We start from the raw sequence: 17,359 nt of genomic DNA, 5'->3' as shown, positions 1-17,359 counted from the left end.
AATGATTTAAGTTTCTTGTATATATGAGAGAGTAAGGCAGACTTCTTTGGAAAAACGTCCTCAAAAAGTAGTCTGAGTCAGAAGAAAGTTGACAGAGGGGAAATGGTACATTGCTACACAAAATAAGCATTCACTGGTATCAAGCAAAGAGCAAGAGCACGGCAATACACCGTTATATGTCACACATAATGACTGGAACCTTTATTGATAACACTAAAACAGTGTGATAAGTACTACTGTTGAAAACATAGAGAGGCAGCTGTTTATTTAACTTTTTTCAGTTTGTCATGGTATGAGTCAGTAAAATCTAAAATATTTCATTTATTCATATAAATATTATGATTATTAACATTTATGGACGTTTATTGCAATCCAATTAACGGCATCACAAGCTACAACCTCAAAACAGTTCAGGCAAAACATCTCAGACAAAAAAATTAACCAAAAGGAAGTACTAATTATTATTAGTTATTTTAAATAAACTTGTTATGACAACACATTTTCTAGATGGTGTGATTGGTGTGCGTGTGCGTGTGCGTGTGTGCTACCTGCTGAGTTCATATTTAGAGTCCTGCTGAGGACTCACATCTCCCCTGCCTTGCTGACTCTGAATGGCCTGGCGTTTCTCCACCATCGCCGCTGTCTCACTCCTATCCACCTCATCTGCTGGTTTGCTGCTTGAAGGTCTAAAGCAATGCATATTGCCTCCCTCACTGACTCTTTGTCTGTTCAACTTCTCTTTTGTATAATCTCAACATTCACAGCTTCTGACATGTTGGGCCGTGACGTGGTTATCCTGTTAACTGTGACCCCGCCTTAGGTATCGCAACTGGTTAAACAGGATCTCAACACACCCACTGATACAAAAATAGACAGTGTTTGAGCAGAAAAAGTGCCTTCATCACACCTAGGTCTCTGTGTCACATCTGACAGGTAGAATAACAAATACCTCAGGAACCTATCTGGGTAGATGCCAAGAGACACAAACTAGAAGTTGTAGTTTCCTTAAAAGGGTCCTTCATTTTCAGAAACATCCATCCATCCATCTTCTCCCGCTTTTCCGTCAGGGTCGCGGAGGTAACAGCTCCAGCAGAGAGCCCCAAATTTTCCTTTCCCTGGCCACATCAACCAGCTCTGACTGGGGGATTCCAAGGCGCTCCCAGGCCAGCGAAGAGATATAATCCCTCCACCTGGTCCTAGGTCTACCCCTCGGTCTCTTCCCAGCTGGACGTGCCTGGAACACCTCCCTCGGGAGGCGCCCAGGTGGCATCCTCACTAGGTGCCCGAACCACCTCAACTGGCTCCTTTCAACACGAAAGAGCAGCGGTTCTACTCCGAGTCCCTCATGGATGACTGAACTTCTCACCTTATCCCTAAGGCAGATGCCAGCCACCCTGCGGAGAAATCCCATTTCGGCCGCTTGTATCCGCGATCTCGTTCTTTCAGTCATGACCCATCCTTCATGACCATAGGTGAGGGTAGGAACGAAGATGGCCCGGTAGACAGAGAGCTTTGCCTTCTGGCTCTCCCTGGGAACCCGGTCATACGTCTTCTCCTAATCCACAAAGCACATGTAGACCGGATGAGCGTACTCCCAGGCCCCCTCCAGGATCCTTGCGAGAGTGAAAAGCTGTTCCGTCATTCCACGACCAGGACGAAAACTGCATTGTTCCTCTTCAATCTGAGGTTCGACAATCGGCCGGACCCTCCTTTCCAGCACCTTAGAGTAAACTTTCCCGGGGAGGCTGAGTAATGTGATGCCTCTGTAATTGGCACACAAACTCTGATCCCCCTATTAAAAAAGAGGAACCACCACCCCGGTCTGCCACGGTACTGTTTCCGACTTCCACGCAATGTTGATGAGACGTGTCAACCATGACAGTCCCTCAACACCCAGAGCCTTCAGCATTTCTGGGCGGATCTCATCCACCCCCGGGGCTTTGCCACTGTGGAGCTGTTTAACTACCTCAGTGACTTCCCCCCGTGAGATTGGAATTGATCCCCCTTCATACTCCAGCTCCGCCTCTAACATAGAGAGTGGAGTTGTCGGATTCAGGAGTTCCTCAAAGTGTTCCTTCCACCGCCCTAACACACTATCAGTTGAGGTCAACAGCGTCCCATCCTTACTGTACACAGCTTGGATGGTTCCCTGCTTCCCCCTCCTGAGGTGTCGGACAGTTTTCCAGAACAACTTTGGTGCCGACCGAAAGTCCTTCTCCATGGCTTCTCCGAACTTCTCCCACACCCGCTGCTTTGCCTCGGCCACGGCTGAGGCTGCTGCCCTTCGGGCCTGTCGATACCTTGCAACTGCGTCAGGAGTACCCAGGGATAACATATCCCGGAAGGCCTCCTTCTTCAGTCGGACGGCTTCCCTGACCACCGGTGTCCACCACGAGGTTCGAGGGTTACCGCCCCTTGAGGCACCTAAGACCTTGAGACCACAGCTCCCCGCCGCAGCTTCGGCAATAGAGGCTTTGAACACCGCCCACTCTGGTTCAATGTCCCCAGCCTCCACAGGGATGCCTGAAAAGCCCCGCCGGAGGTGTGAGTTGAAGACCTCCTGGACTTGGGACTCCTCCAGACGTTCCCAGTTCACCCGCACTACACGTTTGGGCTTACCAGGTCTGTCCAGAGGCTTCCCCCGCCACTCGACCCAATTCACCACCAGATGGTGATCAGTTGACAACTCCGCCCCTCTCTTCACCCGAGTGTCCAAAACATGCGGCCTCAGGTCCGATGATACAATAACAAAATCGATCATGGACCTTCTGCCTAGGGTGCTCTGGTACCACGTACACTTATGAGCATCCTTATGTTCGAACATTTTCAGAAACAGTGTGCCTTATTTCTCCTTTTTCATAAAACAAATGTCCATACGATTTAAGTTCTACAATAGCTAAGAAATCCAGAATTATAACAACAGTAGAGATAATAGACCAAGACCACAACCCAAACAGCTATACAATCCACAAAACACATCTGTTAAAAGAAATCCACATAAAAACTAGTAATAGGTTTTATAAATACCTAACTGGCGATAAACAAACAAGCTGACATGGACAAAGGCAAAGCCACTGATAATATTTTAAAGAAGGGCAACGGAAAGAACAACAAATACTCAAGTGGTGTTTCCAAAATTGATTTAAAAGTGAGGATTATACAACCCCTAATTTCTGTTCACAACATTCCTTTCCAAAAAGATGGATCATTTCTATTTTATACAGTGTAGCACAAAAAAGTCTTTCATAACGCCGATGTAAACCTCACAAGAGCACTGGGAAAACAATTTATCAATCATGTCACATGAATTCTCATTGTTAAGAATTAATGCCATAAGAACAACAAATGTTAAAGAAGGGCTTACAAATATCTAAAAAAAAAAAAAGAATACTACTACCATGAACAACTGCATAGTACAAACAATTGCATAGCACAGAAAACCAACACCGAATTTACCTCTGTTGCGGAAAAAAGTGCCATAAACTGTGAATTAGTTTCCGAAAAGCACGTCTTGGCATCATTACAGTCCCAGTTCCCATCAGCAAAAACACGAAAAAGCACAAAGAAAGGACACAGGTGTGGGCGATTTTGAATCACACACAGGATCAAGCTGTGTTTTACCCTGGCAATCTTACATTGCCAGGTAAGAAAGGTATTCGTCATACACTCACAACTGATTATACACAGACAGCTCCATCCCAAACCTACGTACAGTATATGCTGCTGGTTAGAGATATTTAAAGCTATTGGGTAAACTGTGGGGATATTTTTTTTATGAATCCAAACAAAATCTTTAGTTCTGACGTTTGTATACTACGACAAAACTAAAACTTTCAGTGAAGAGTAGTTTTCACTGGAATTTACATGGATTTTCTTTGGGAGAAAGCTATCTGGCTCCACCTACAGGTGAGCACAAGAACAACAAACAATGCATGCTGCTGGGAAATGAAGCCGATTCATAGCAAAGGTATTTTCATTGTTAACAGTCATTACCACAGAATTACACACAGTTGACTGCTTCCTCTTCCTTTTACCTTATTTATCTATTGATCATTAAGGCTCAAGGACACGCAATATACCGTCTCTCACCATACAGTCTATTCAGATGAACATCATAATTAAAGCCCACGCCAGTACATACAACTTTTAATAGACTTTCAGTGAAATGATGGCGACCTTAATGTGTCCTTGGGAGTTTAAGCGTGTGTTTTACCGGTGCTAACCGCGTTGAGGTCATCACATATCATACGACATGCGACATAACTGACTGCACCTCTGCTGGGACCACAGCCTAGATAGCCGGAAATCACACCACGTTATTTCAAATTAATCATCCAAAACGGGACATGGTCGAATACCAGCAGAACACAGTACTAATGTAACAGAACACGAAGAGGATTATCTGGTTATCAGCCGGGAGGAAGTACACCGGTAGCCGCGCTGTTTTCGTCATGTGTCGCTCAACACAGCACCGTATTAGCATGTGAAGGCTGCTTGCACATGTAAAGTGTCGTATCAAACGTCCTACCTGCATAATTGAAGGGAGGATGCTGCCTGCACTACCGACATGCTGGTGGAGATGATGACGATGATGATGATGAGGGTGAGCTCTCGGGCTTTGTTAGTCTCGTGTTGCAGCGGGATCCTGTGAGATGTGAAGGGGGTTCAGACTCCTCCGGTGTCTGCCGGCTGCTCTGTCTGCTTGCTTTACAAAATGACTCATCAGTGGGAGAAGTACTTAGACTTCACAGAAACGCAAAGAGCGTGTGTTTGGCTAAATTGTTTTGGAAAATGTATTCAAAGACAACCACTTAGCTAACATGTAGTGGCCAGTGCTTTCCAAAGAGCTAATGGGTAAGACATGAATTGGAAACCGAACTAGACACCATTACCATGTCGATACCTACAAGCGTCAAAAGAGGGCAGCAGAGACCGCATTCACTCCAAGATAATAAGAGCAGGGGCAGTGTCTCGTGATACCAGTTGTGGGCGCGTTTGACCGCAACATCCATCACGAGGTCACAGACTAACGGTTTTTGTTCTGTTCAATCTGCCTCACAGTTGTGTCTAACGGGCTTTTGTATATTAAACAGAGACAGTATCCATATAAGGAAAAATGTTTAGCATGGTCATTCGCTAAGGTCCAGTTTAAATTCTGGAGATGCTTTAATTTCCATGATCCTATTGTTGGAAGGAGGCTCAGTTGCTTTTTAATAAAATGCATCTTATCACACATAGGTTCGTGTGTGCGTTTTGCTGTCTGGTTTTTGTTGTGAATTAGGTCCCTGTAATATACAGAAAAAGGCACATTTTCCTTGTGTTTAAAGTGTGCCAACTATATAATGCTTTCTTGTTCAACATGGCTGTGCATTAAAGATTCCTTACATAAAGACTGATAGTGTCAAATTCAGGAAAATGTGAAGTGTGAAGAAAATACAACACAATTTATTACAACTACATTGTAGTTTTATTTTTCATTATACAACATATTTACAACATTTGCTGCAAATAGCAACAATAAAACATCCCAACAGAGATACTTACATTGACATAATATATGTCTACAGAGTTCATCTGCACAGACTCAGTACTCTTAAGTCTATCGTGCAAATAATTACAGACTGACCCTTTGGGTCTTACAGGGCTGTTTTAATGGCCCTTACTCACTTAGTCCGCGAAGTGGACTAAATATTTACCGTATACATACATGCAGATTTAAAAAAAATACGACTGTCTAAACTTGTCAACTTATACAGGACAAAAGACTCGCGCTAAACGTAAGTATATAATACTCAACCGATTCAATTTAACGATGAATTCTGACTTTTCATCAACGGAAGCGAGGCGGTGAATCACTGTGCATATTTACAAGTGATCTTGACATGCTGCCTACATATGAAAAACTTTACAGTCTTTTCACGGGCTTTAGGGAGACCCGGCCACCTTGACATCAGAAATCTACCAAGGTCTCCACATGGCAGCGCTGACTGCCTGCGAGCCGGGCTGCGCGCGGCAGGGAGCAACTACGCAGCTGGACTGACTCTCCAGTCTGGACTTGAAGCTGGATTTGAGGCTCAAGAGTTTCTGTTGGATCTGAGGGAGAGTCCTGGAGCTCTGAGCGCAGCAGTTCAGGCAGGTTGGGGTGACTGTGGCGGCGGAGGACTGCTGAACAAATTCGTTCACCCGCTGGCATGCGTCTTGATCTAAGCTTGTTTTGGGAAGCAGAGTAGAGACGCGCTGCAGGCAGGTTTTGAAGCCTTGTTTGTAACTGTCTGCGGAATCTGAAAAGACAATGAAACGTTAGTTTCTTTGTTTGAAAATGCCAAGAGTCCATTCTATATTGTTAAACAAATATCAATTAAAGCTTTAATGAGCAGAACCATGACTTACTTTTCGTGCTAACAGGGGGGATTTCGCTGAGGAATCTCACAGTCATTTCCAGGATGTCAGCTTTTTCAAGCTTGGAGTGGCGAGTGTTCTGGAGAAAATAATAATAAAAAGCAAATGTTAAACATATGAGCGTGAACGTTGCCTTCACATAAGCATGTCTGGATTGTTGTTTTTTTTTTAAAACAGGTATTGAAATAAATATAACAACTTACATCTCTGCCAGTGAGGGGAATTATGAGGTTTTTCAAATGGTTCAGACTGTCGTTGATACGAGCGCGCCTTCTTTTTTCCATTAAAGGTTTCATTGTCTGGAAAGAAAAAACAAAACAGTCAGAATCCATTCATTTAAACTGGGGTAGACATCAGAACACATTTTAAAGCTAATGGAACATATTGCAGCGACTTCGCTTACCTTTCTGAGCTCGAGAGCCTCTTTTCTTTTGGCCACAGTGTGCCTTGGAGAAAAAGATGGAAGAGCTTCGCAAGTCATGTTTGGAGACATTTTCAGTTTCGTCTTTGTGCCAGAGAAGTGTTCAAAGCAGGAGCTGGAGAAGATGTGTCTCTAACCACCAAGGGCTGCAGTATATATGCAGGACCGTGGCGTCGGTTTACGTGCATCATGGGTACGCCCCCAAGCCATTTCGACTGTCCGTGTGTTCGATGGAAACATCACAAAACCATCAAATGTATTAAGATAACCATCTGTCTGTTACTCTAATCCACGCATAACAACTGCAGTGCGTGTCTGCGTAATGATCCATAGACAAAATAAAACAAAATCTGCCTCCACAAGCTAAAGAAATGTGTGCGTAAAGATGTTCAAAGTTTGGGCCCTACGAATGCTCATTCACAAGCACCTATTCTGCAAACGTTACATTTTATATCATAGTAGTACACAATAATGTTAATAATGTCACAAATAGTAGACGGATAGGTTGTAAAATAAGCATACATATATAGCTTTTTGTATAAATATAGTGCGTAATTACGCAGTGCTAATACATGGTTGGGAGCCAAATATACGTGTTATAGCATTCATTCATTTTGAGATCCAACAATTTACCAGACGAAACTTCATAAAAATGACATTATTTTCCTCAGAACAAGAATGTCCCTGTTTGAATAATTGAGTGTGTCTGCCTGCTAAATTAGGCACGTTTCTGTTACAAGCTGAGGTTCTACTATATTTTATTGAGTGCAATTGTCCCACGTTTAATAATGTATCCTTAACATAACATATAATTACAAAGAAACAGCAAATATGCACACTTGAAACAACAGGCTGCAATACATACTATATTTGCATAGGGGTCAGGCTTGCGTTTATGAAAAAATGTCCATAGAGACAGACTCTTACTCCAATCTCATACCCAAGCCACGCTACTTTAAAACAACATCTGCTCTGGATTTTGACAACAATAGTTTTGCATATGACGTTTTTCATGCAGTTTCTGCGGGGGGGAGTCTACCTGTAGTATATTTCCCGCTGCTACCGACGCATCATGTAGGGGTGGTGGGGGCTGAAAACAGAGGGTGGGCTGCGAGGGAGCATGCACCTCAATTACAATAGCCACCGTGAAATATAAAAAGCGCTCTTGTTATGGGTTTTTACTTTTTAAGTATTACATTGTTTCTTTGTTGATGTTGTTTATTTAATAACCAACCATCGTGAACGGCGAAGTACGATTCAAAGTCTGAATTATAACTTTGAGATTTCAGATTTTAAATAAAAACTGGAGACATGACAGACCATCAAATGCCACTGCACACAGGGGAACCACGCGCGCAGCACGCGCTACGGAGACCAGATGGCTTTCTGTTACCGAGCCTTCAACTCCATCCCCAACCCCACATCCATCCATCGACCCCACCCCCCACACACTCCTCCTGCAGCACACCAGCATCATAAACAGCCTGCATCCATATCAGCCTTGCACACACACACACACACACACTTGCACACACACACACACACACACACACACACACACACACACACACACACACACACACACATTGTATACTCAAGCTTTTTTTTCAACTTTACACGCACGACACATGATCTCCACGCAGTTTTGGCGTGGGTGCGTGCCCCATCTGCATGTTTCTGATGGGTCCATGTTGTCCAACTGGAATAAAGCACTCTCGTCCCCCTGTTTGGAAACTCTGTTGTAATTGTCTCACTCGGCTTGACTCATAGATATTTTAGCGTCCAAGCTTTCTAGAAATGCTTGTTTATCAATGTGATATGTTGATGACGAGACACAAAGCTCAATCTGTTGGTGGAGATAAAAATACTGCTTTGGAAATGCAGATTGTAGGCTATGACTCCGAGGACACGGTTCTCTTTTACATTAAATATAATCTACACTGGACTGCAAACATTGCATTGAAAATCTTTAAGAACATTAAGCGTTTAATCTGACATCAAACCTCGCAAAACCGAAGCAGAATTACAAAATTAAAATGACTAAAGAGTAAAATAAATTCAAGAATGTATGTAAAGGCAAACTCCTAAGCAAAGGAGTTTCGATTTCACATAGACACTTATTACAAATCTGCAGTCAATGTATATATAATAAATAAATACAAATATTTGTCTCGTATGCTGTCCATTGTCCCCCCCCCCCCCTCCCCCCCGCACTAGATGAAGCTTGATATGTTTTCCCTTTTAATGGGGCAATGGGATATAAATGTTTGAAACCATGGAGTTTAGGGATATTCCGTAGCTTATAATTTAGAGTATGTTTACGACTTGCAAATAAAAGGTCTACACAGTCGAAATGTTAAGGTTATCATCGTGTACATGATCTTGTTTTTCTGCTACAAAAAAAGCCAAGCCCTGTCCTGAAACCGAGAGGCACACTTGCTGCACGCGCCCCTGACGGCCCCACTGGGATGGAAGGATAGTAGTAGGGAGAGAAGGGGGGGGGGATTGGGGGGAGGTACACGTCTCAGTTTTTCTCTTACGGTTAGAGTCCTCTTTTGTCTTTTCAGGCAAATTCGGCGTCGGTAACCCATCTGTGCCGGCCGGATAACAGGGAGCCTTTGTCTGAAAATGTTCCGATTCTTCATGTGAATTAAGAATCACATGTGGGTTATGGGATGGGGGAGAAACAGCGACACAGACTCCACCTGACTTTTGCTTAAGCGTGATGTAAGCTGAGAGAAAACGGGCGGCTTCGAGGTTGTTCTCATGAGTCTCAAACAATGGACGACAGCTTATCCAACTATAACAAATAAACAATCGTTTTCTTCTCGATATGTTATGAAATAACTCGAGCACAACATGAACACAACAAGGCAGTCAAACTTGTGCTAGTAGGAGTATTACATTAAGAAAGTATACTGATTTAAGAAACGTTAATGAAGCCACGTGTGTTTAAAGTGAATATCCTTTGCAATGGTTTTCCCTTTATTTGACACTTTGATTAAGTGTGTTTGCTTCTTACTGGACTTACAGTTGCTGAAACCTGTTACCACTCCTCATGGTCTTTATCTTCAGGTCAGAATGTTTGAAAATTGAAAACCTCCTCCATATTTGTACATCATGCATGCCATAAACAATTAACTATTTGATAAACTAAATAAAAAAGAAATAATTATATAAAATAATTAATTTCTCAATGTATTTACATTTTCTATATAGTTTTTGAATTGTTAATTGTTTGTGTGGTGATGAACCAAACCTATCAAAGAACTTGTTTGTTGGTGTGTAGAAATATAATTGGTTTACACTTTTCAAACATTTTGACCAGAGAAGATCCAAGTCAGGTCCAAATTGTGTTAATAACTTGTGGCATGAATTAAGTGTGCATGCGTCATCTTTTTCCATTCCACGTCTTCTGGTTACAGACCGTAAAGACACTCATAAAAACAAGAATGGTCAAAATCAAAGCAGCAGTGCCCTGTCCTTTTGTGAGCATGCTTCAAAAACTCTGATCCTACAATTTCCATATTGCACTTCAATAGCAATCCCTGCCTCCTAAATAAATGCATGGTTGAACAAACACCTCCAGTGTGTAATGCTGGATTTTCTGAATATCTGGAAGTCTCAGGCCAAGCCAAAGATAACGCTGAAATTATCAGGATGTTTTGAATTGTTTCATATTTTGGAAATGTCCCTTCTGAGCCACAGAATACATTAAACAATGGTTTTGGCAGGCTTCGTAGTATTGCGCTTAACAAGTAAAGAGAACTCGATGTGCACATTAAGCTCACTCAGTTTAACTGTGTGTATAATTTCAATCTATTACCAGATATAAACATCAATATTGGACCATTCCTGCATCACAGGGGATGTTTCCTTTGGTCCAGTGCCAACATTTTCTGTCTATAGTAACTGCAGCACGGTAAAGTCTGGAAGGACACTGTGCAGTAATAGCAGGTCTGTCTCCTGCACAAAGCTCAGACACATGCCCAACCCCCACTGTGACCTCAGTTTGGACAATGAAAACTGAACAATGTGGGTCTCATGTTAGAGTGGTTACTGTATTATAGGACCGTTCCACTTACTTTCATCTTAAGGAACAAATGTCTTTCATCTCTCTCCTTTTCTAAAAGCTACATTAAAAAAAAAAAAGTATTTATTTGAGGTTCATTAGGGTAATATTTTAGGTTTTGTAAATGTTATCTTGGTCATCTGCAACTGATGGCATTTTGCATTACTTATAACACAGCTGGTGTAAATAATAAAACAGTAAACACATAAAGTAATGGAGCAAAGAATTAGCTTTTACTTTGAAAATAAGTCATGCTTTTCTTTGAGTCAAGGAAACACTTTTCGTTCCCGTTTCTGTCTGTTCTGTATTGTGGAGATGGCTACTACAAACACACAGCCAAACGTTTGGCACACCTTCTCTTCATTTATTTTAACTATTTTCTACATTGTAGTTTAATGCTGAAGACATCAAAACTATGAAAGAACACATATGGGAGTATGTAGTATACTAAAAGTCTTAAACAAACCAGAATATGAACTATATTTTAGATTCTTCAAAGTAGCCCCCTTTTGCCTTGATGACAGTTTTGCCCACTCTTGGCATTCTCTCAAAGAGCTTCATGAAGTTGTCCCCTGTAATGGTTTTCCAACAGTGTTGAAGGACTTCCGAGGGGTGCTGAGCACTTATTGACTGCTTTTCCTTCACTCAGCAATCCAACTGATCCAAAACCATTTCAATTGGGTTGAGATCGGGTAATTGTGGGGGCCAGGTCATCTGACGCAGCTCTCCATCATTTTCCTTCCTAGTCAAATAGCCGTTAGCCTGGAGGTGTGTTTGACATTTGTCTAGTTGAAAATATGGTCCACATAAGCGCAAACCAGACGGGATGGTATGGCGTTGCAGAATGCTGTGGTATCCATGCTGGTTAAGTGTGCCTTGAATTTTGAATAAATCACAACAGTGTCACCAGAAAATGTTTCACGGTGGGAACCATACATGGTTTCAAGGTTTCAAGGTTTCAAGGTTTACAGATTTACACTGGTCTAATGTACATGCAGAAACCATCCACTCACCCTCTCTGTGTCTCACAAAGACACAGCGGTTGGAACCAAAAATCTCAAATTTGGACCAAAGTACAGATTTACACTGGTCTAATGTCCATTCCTTGTGTTTCTAGGCTCAAACAATTCGCTTCTTCTTGTTGTCCATCCTTAGTTCTTTGCAGCAATTCGACCATGAAGGTCTGATTCACGCAGTCTCCTCTGAACAGTGGATGTTGAGATTTGTCTACAACTTGAGCTCTGTGAAGAATTGATGTGGGCTCTAATCTGAGGTGCTGTTAATTGCGGTTTCTGAGGTTGGTAACTCTTATGTATTTAGCCTCTGCAGCTGAGGTAACTCTTTGTCTTCCTATCTTGGGGCGATACTCATACGATAAGATACGAGAGCCAGTTTCATCATAGCGTCTTTCAAAGTTCTTGACATTTTCCGGATCGACTTACCTCCTTTTCCCAAAGTAATGATAGACTGTCATTTCTCTTTACTGAGTTGATTGGTTCTTTCCATAATATGGATTACAACAGTATAGGGCTATTCACTGTGCACTAACCCTACTTCTGCACAACACAACTGACGGTCTCAAACACATTTAAAAGGCAAGTAATTCCACAAATTGACTCTCGACAAGGAAAACCTTTTAATTGAAAACCATTCCGAGTGACTACCTCATGAAGCTGATTGAGAGAAGCCAAAAGTGTGGAAAGCTGTCATCAAAGCAAATGGGGGCTACTTTGAAGAATCTAAAAATATAAATAATATTCTGGATTGTTTAACACTTTTTTGTGCATAATTCCGTATGTGTTCTTTCATAGTTTTGATGTCTGCAGTATTAATCTCTAAAAATATAACATAAATAAAAACCATTGAATAAGAAGGTGTGTCCAAACTTTTGACTAGTACTGTATGTTAGGGCCTCATCCACTGATACACTCTGAACTGCATTTTTCAAAGATTGGCACATCAGTGTTGCAGTCTCCGAGTTCTCCTCTAGATACTTTTGCTAGGGTTTTGGACTGTCTCGCTACTCCAGGAAGCTTCCCACTGAAGTGCTTAGGAAAGCTGTAGTGAGTTGTACTTTATCCAAGGTGCGTCAACATTTACCTTCACAATACACATAAGTCAGATTTATGCCAAACTTTGTCTCATGCAGAGAAAGAGCCAAACCTGTGTTTGAAAGCCATCTGAAACTAGGCTAAAATATCAGCAGTGCAATAACATAATATACAGGAGGCTATAGTGCAAGTAGATTTGTGATTTGAGAATATTGTGACTGTATATCCTCATTAAATTACACTTTTTAAATAAATATTATATCTTCATTTTTAACTTGACTTTATTGACCATGAAAATCTTCCCTCAAGTGTGACACTCAACAATTTGGCCTCTTTAGTCTACTCAATGGCTACCCCTTGTAGCTATGTACTTTGAACTTGAGCCAACTCATAGACTGAGTTGTTCAATTTAAGCTTGTATTGAGAGATCAAATCAGAAACCTTCTCTTTGGTTTGCTCGTCTTGAAGCATTTTTGTTTCACTAAATTCTGCAGATACAAACATTGTTGAATCATCTGCATACATAGCGTTGCACACCCTTTTTTTTAACACATGCCGGATCCTTTGTAAATGCAGAATACGGGAAGACAGCTACCCTGCAGAGCTCTGCATTGGTTTGATTTAATGTCTGAAAAATTGTCTTTTGGATAAGTTAATTTCATCCAAATAATTGCTCAAGTTTTAAATAATTAGAAAATACTTAAATGAATAGTACCTGCAGAAGTGCAGTTGTAATGAAATTAATGTCCCTTGGTATAAACCAGTTATCTGTTAATTTTGTTAAAGCATATGTTATATGCATGTTGGAAACCAGGGTTGTTACTGTTTTGAAATAAGTATTGCTTAATCTTTTCAAATACAATTCACTCCATCCGTTTGCTCAAACCAGGCAGCACTAACAGTCAGTATGAATCCCTGCTAGTTTGTGTTAGAGGAGTAAGCTTTGCTATTATATACTTTTGTGAGTACTTTTCTTGGATAAACTTGAATTTGTGCTTTAAAAAGGACTGTGCTTTGGCATGTTCTATGCATTATCAATGACCATTTCCCATAAAATATCATAAGTCTTATATACATTTCTTACCTCATATGGAGCCACTGGTTTTGTCAGCTCACCACAGTTCAGTCTGACAGTCGACCTGGAAAGACATAAAAATGTGCTTGAGAGAGTATAACATTTTCTCCTACCTGAAAAGATTTTTCCTGACACCAAACAGAATACATGTATTAAAGATAACTGAGAAAATATTTTGGATTAGTCCATATCTGACCAATCACAGTGTCATTTGAGGCGGAAAAGCAGTTTCAGCAATGCTTATTATTTGAGACAATGAAAATAAGTTGTTAGATTTAGGTCCTAAATTCAACAGATTGGTCAAATTGCTCTTGAGACTACCAGCAAAAATAAAAATGAACACACATATCTACAGCAAGTTCTTTCTATCACACAGCACTAAAAATCATTATTGCCTCTGGTTTGTATTATTAACCGTTGCCACTGAACTGCAAACTTCGTCTTTTAACCCTAATGATATACATACATCCAGTCCAGAAAAATCCAGCTCTACTTTGATATACACTGACACAAATCCCTTTTTATCTAACGCCTTCAGAGATGACCTTGCAAAACATTTGGTTCCCAAAGTTATCAAAAACATGTGGGATTCTGTTAGAGATGGGGTTCCTTAACTGCAGCACTCGCAGGTTATGCACTTTATCATTTGAAACAAGTTGGCCATCGCATTTGAAGCGTTTATTATATCTTATACAAAGTCATGAGTTTCAAAAGTATGCAATAATACTGAAACAGTTGAAGTTAAAAACGTAATTATTCTGTCCAAGTTTAACAGAATGCAAGAAGTCCTATTAATGTGATATATTCATAATGGCCTGAGAATATTTTTTAAAGCGTCCTGCACATTTTCTTTTGTAACAAAAAAGTGTTTTGTGCACAGCAAACTGCACCAAGAAACATCTACAACTTCCGGTCCAATCATGTGTGCTATACAGTGTAAACACATGAGAAACAGAAGTAGGTTTATGTAGCCTAGAAAAATATTTAGTGAAAGTGGTAAATTCAGGGTATGCCTAGATTTCAGAGAATAACCTGTAATGTGACAATAGTCATATCACGAGTCATAAACAAATAATAAAATGATAAGTCTGCCATTGACAATCACAGGGCTAAACTCACCAAGTGCTCGTATATGGTAAAAGTTCTCAGGAATAAATGTTTTTTGGTGATGTTAAATCTGTCATTGTAATTCACAACTTCAGCCATCTCAGTGTGTGCCCACTCAAACAACCAGTTAAACTTTTTCCCACCAATTTGGCGGTAACTAGAGAGGCGCCTCACATCTGCAACAATAGAGCAGCTGCTGAGCATCAATAGGCTCAGGATGACCTACGGCTTTTTGCGTTTGCGCGCCTTTTCCTTCCTTTCATATTCTGAGATTCCCCTTATTAAGATGGCAGGGTTTAATGATTCATTTCACATCCGCAGACCACCACATAATCAAAGATCCAACATCACAACCAGATTCGACAAATGTAGATTTATTGAAAAGCTTGTGTCAATGACAAAACATTTGAAATGTCGCAAAACATTTTTTTTTTCATAACGTCATAGAAATATACAGTAGGCCTATATAATCCTATTTAACACATAGTGTTTACAGATTATTCTTTTGCACAGACTAAAATACTTTTAAATCCATAGTGCAAACCTCAAACAAAATAACCCTTGGGGTTTTACAAAAGTGTTGTGTACAACCCATGTCTTTGAAACCCCAAAGAGGATTGCATTTTAAAAAGCCCATAGACTTCCGTTTCTTTAAGATCTGTGCTCTTCTGCTCTCTGGCATTGAACGCAAAATGATCCAAATGCTGAATTACATTATTGTACAGCATCTTCAACAATTCTTAATCGCTGGTGCTTATTATATTGGATTACAAATAGCATAAATAACATCACAAAATAAATAACAAGTAACAAGTGTCTATCTAATCTACCAAGGTCTCCACATGGCAGCGCTGACTGTTTGCTGGCTGGGCTGCGCGCAGCTGGGAGCTACTACGCCGCTGCTGCCGCGGGACTGGCTCTCCAGTCTGGAGCTAAAGCTGGATTTGAGGCTCAGGAGTTTCTGTTGGATCTGAGGGAGAGTCCTGGAGCTCTGAGCGCAGCAGTTCAGGCAGGTTGGGGTAACGGTGGTGGAGGAGGACTGCTGAACGAATTCGTTCACCCGCTGGCACGCGTCTTGATCCAAGCTTGTTTTGGGAAGCAGAGTGGAGACGCGCTGGAGGCAGGCTTTGAAACCTTCTCTGTAACTGTCTGCGGAATCTGGAGGGAGAAAACAGTTGCTTAGTGAGTTGAATTTCATGTGCAGACTATATTCTCAAAAACGTTAGTTTTTGCAAAGTACATTATGGTTCAAGGGAAGATGCATACCTTTGACGGGAGTGGAAGGAAGGTCTCTGAGGAAGCGTACGGTCATTTCCAAAATATCAGCTTTCTCCAACTTGGAGTAGCGTGCGTTGTCTTTGCCAACCAGAGGAAGGATGAGACTTTTCAAATGACTCAGACTGTCGTTGATACGAGCACGTCTTCTCTTTTCCAACAAGGGTTTGAGAGTCTGGAAGAAATGATGAAAAATCGTTAATTCAGCTGCACATTTACGAGTCAGATGAGAAAACATTTCCAGTAACTAAACGAGCTATACGGTTTGTGTCCTTCTCTTACCTTTCTCAGTTCGTTGGCTTGTTTTCTCTGGGCCACGGTGGACCTGGCAGGGAGAGGCTGGTCGGCCTCAGTAGTGATGCTGGGACTCATTTTGTTTGTTGAAGGTTGCTTTGCTTATTGAGGGGAGATAGTTGCTCTTGGAGCTGCTGAGCTGAAGTGTGCCTCAGAGCTGGAGAGGCTCCTATTTATGTGGCTTCGGCGCGTCAGAGGGGAGGGAACACAAGCCATCCTGCTGGGGGTCTGACATGAGGGGGGGCGATGCCTTGGGGATCTATCTGAACCATCTGGCCCCGTTGGGACCCTGCGTTCACCGATGGTATGCGAAGTTTCGTGATGATGTTGCGCTTTATTGCGTTTAAAATGTAAAACTTCAACGTTTGTCCAAGATCCAATTACGCATGCAAGCAAGACGACGATGCCGTTTTTCTTAAAGAGGAGGTATCGGATAGCTTTTGTACTTTTTTTGTTTACCGCAACGAATGTTATTTATTTGTCTGTCATTGCTATTGGATTGACAATATTTCAGTTTATTAGGATTTTTGGTTTTTGTCATCGAACATGATACACATTTAAGCGGCAAATGTGGTGAAAGAACATTTTTAGTTTAATGAGATACACAGTTGTTGTACCAAGTTGCACTGCTATAAATAAACAATTCAAAAGTAATAAGTAGTATT

General features: G+C 41.3%; 3 protein-coding genes across 7 annotated transcripts in view; all 3 read right to left on the bottom strand.

Annotated features, from left to right (window-relative positions):
- Positions 1-4,824, bottom strand: part of acot7 (acyl-CoA thioesterase 7) — a 53,989-nt gene extending 49,165 nt beyond the window's left edge. Inside the window, exon 1 of one of the 5 annotated variants that reach the window (XM_063891842.1) lies at positions 4,529-4,824. In XM_063891842.1, the coding sequence (XP_063747912.1) occupies positions 4,529-4,569 (41 nt within the window). In that variant the 5' untranslated portion in view covers positions 4,570-4,824. Of the gene's footprint in view, positions 1-548; positions 808-3,456; positions 3,668-4,528 lie in introns of those variants that run through there. The other 4 variants (XM_063891850.1, XM_063891833.1, XM_063891815.1 and 1 more) reach the window with 4 other exon arrangements.
- A 710-nt stretch (positions 4,825-5,534) lies between these two features.
- Positions 5,535-6,930, bottom strand: LOC134869749 (transcription factor HES-2-like). The gene is made up of 4 exons (XM_063891635.1): positions 6,803-6,930; positions 6,603-6,698; positions 6,391-6,478; positions 5,535-6,281 (listed from the first exon to the last, which is right to left on the bottom strand). Exons 1-4 carry the CDS (start codon positions 6,890-6,892, stop codon positions 5,959-5,961), a joined length of 597 nt encoding a protein of 198 aa, XP_063747705.1. The 5' UTR covers positions 6,893-6,930; the 3' UTR covers positions 5,535-5,958.
- An 8,727-nt stretch (positions 6,931-15,657) lies between these two features.
- Positions 15,658-16,809, bottom strand: LOC134870115 (transcription factor HES-2-like). Its single transcript, XM_063892146.1, has 3 exons — positions 16,683-16,809; positions 16,392-16,575; positions 15,658-16,283 (listed from the first exon to the last, which is right to left on the bottom strand). Exons 1-3 carry the CDS (start codon positions 16,770-16,772, stop codon positions 15,952-15,954), a joined length of 606 nt encoding a protein of 201 aa, XP_063748216.1. The 5' UTR covers positions 16,773-16,809; the 3' UTR covers positions 15,658-15,951.
- Between the last annotated feature and the right edge of the window lie 550 nt (positions 16,810-17,359).

The sequence above is a fragment of the Eleginops maclovinus genome, chromosome 1, assembly GCF_036324505.1.
Source record: "Eleginops maclovinus isolate JMC-PN-2008 ecotype Puerto Natales chromosome 1, JC_Emac_rtc_rv5, whole genome shotgun sequence".
NCBI lineage: Eukaryota > Metazoa > Chordata > Actinopteri > Perciformes > Eleginopidae > Eleginops > Eleginops maclovinus.
This window is presented reverse-complemented; position numbering and strand designations above follow the sequence as displayed.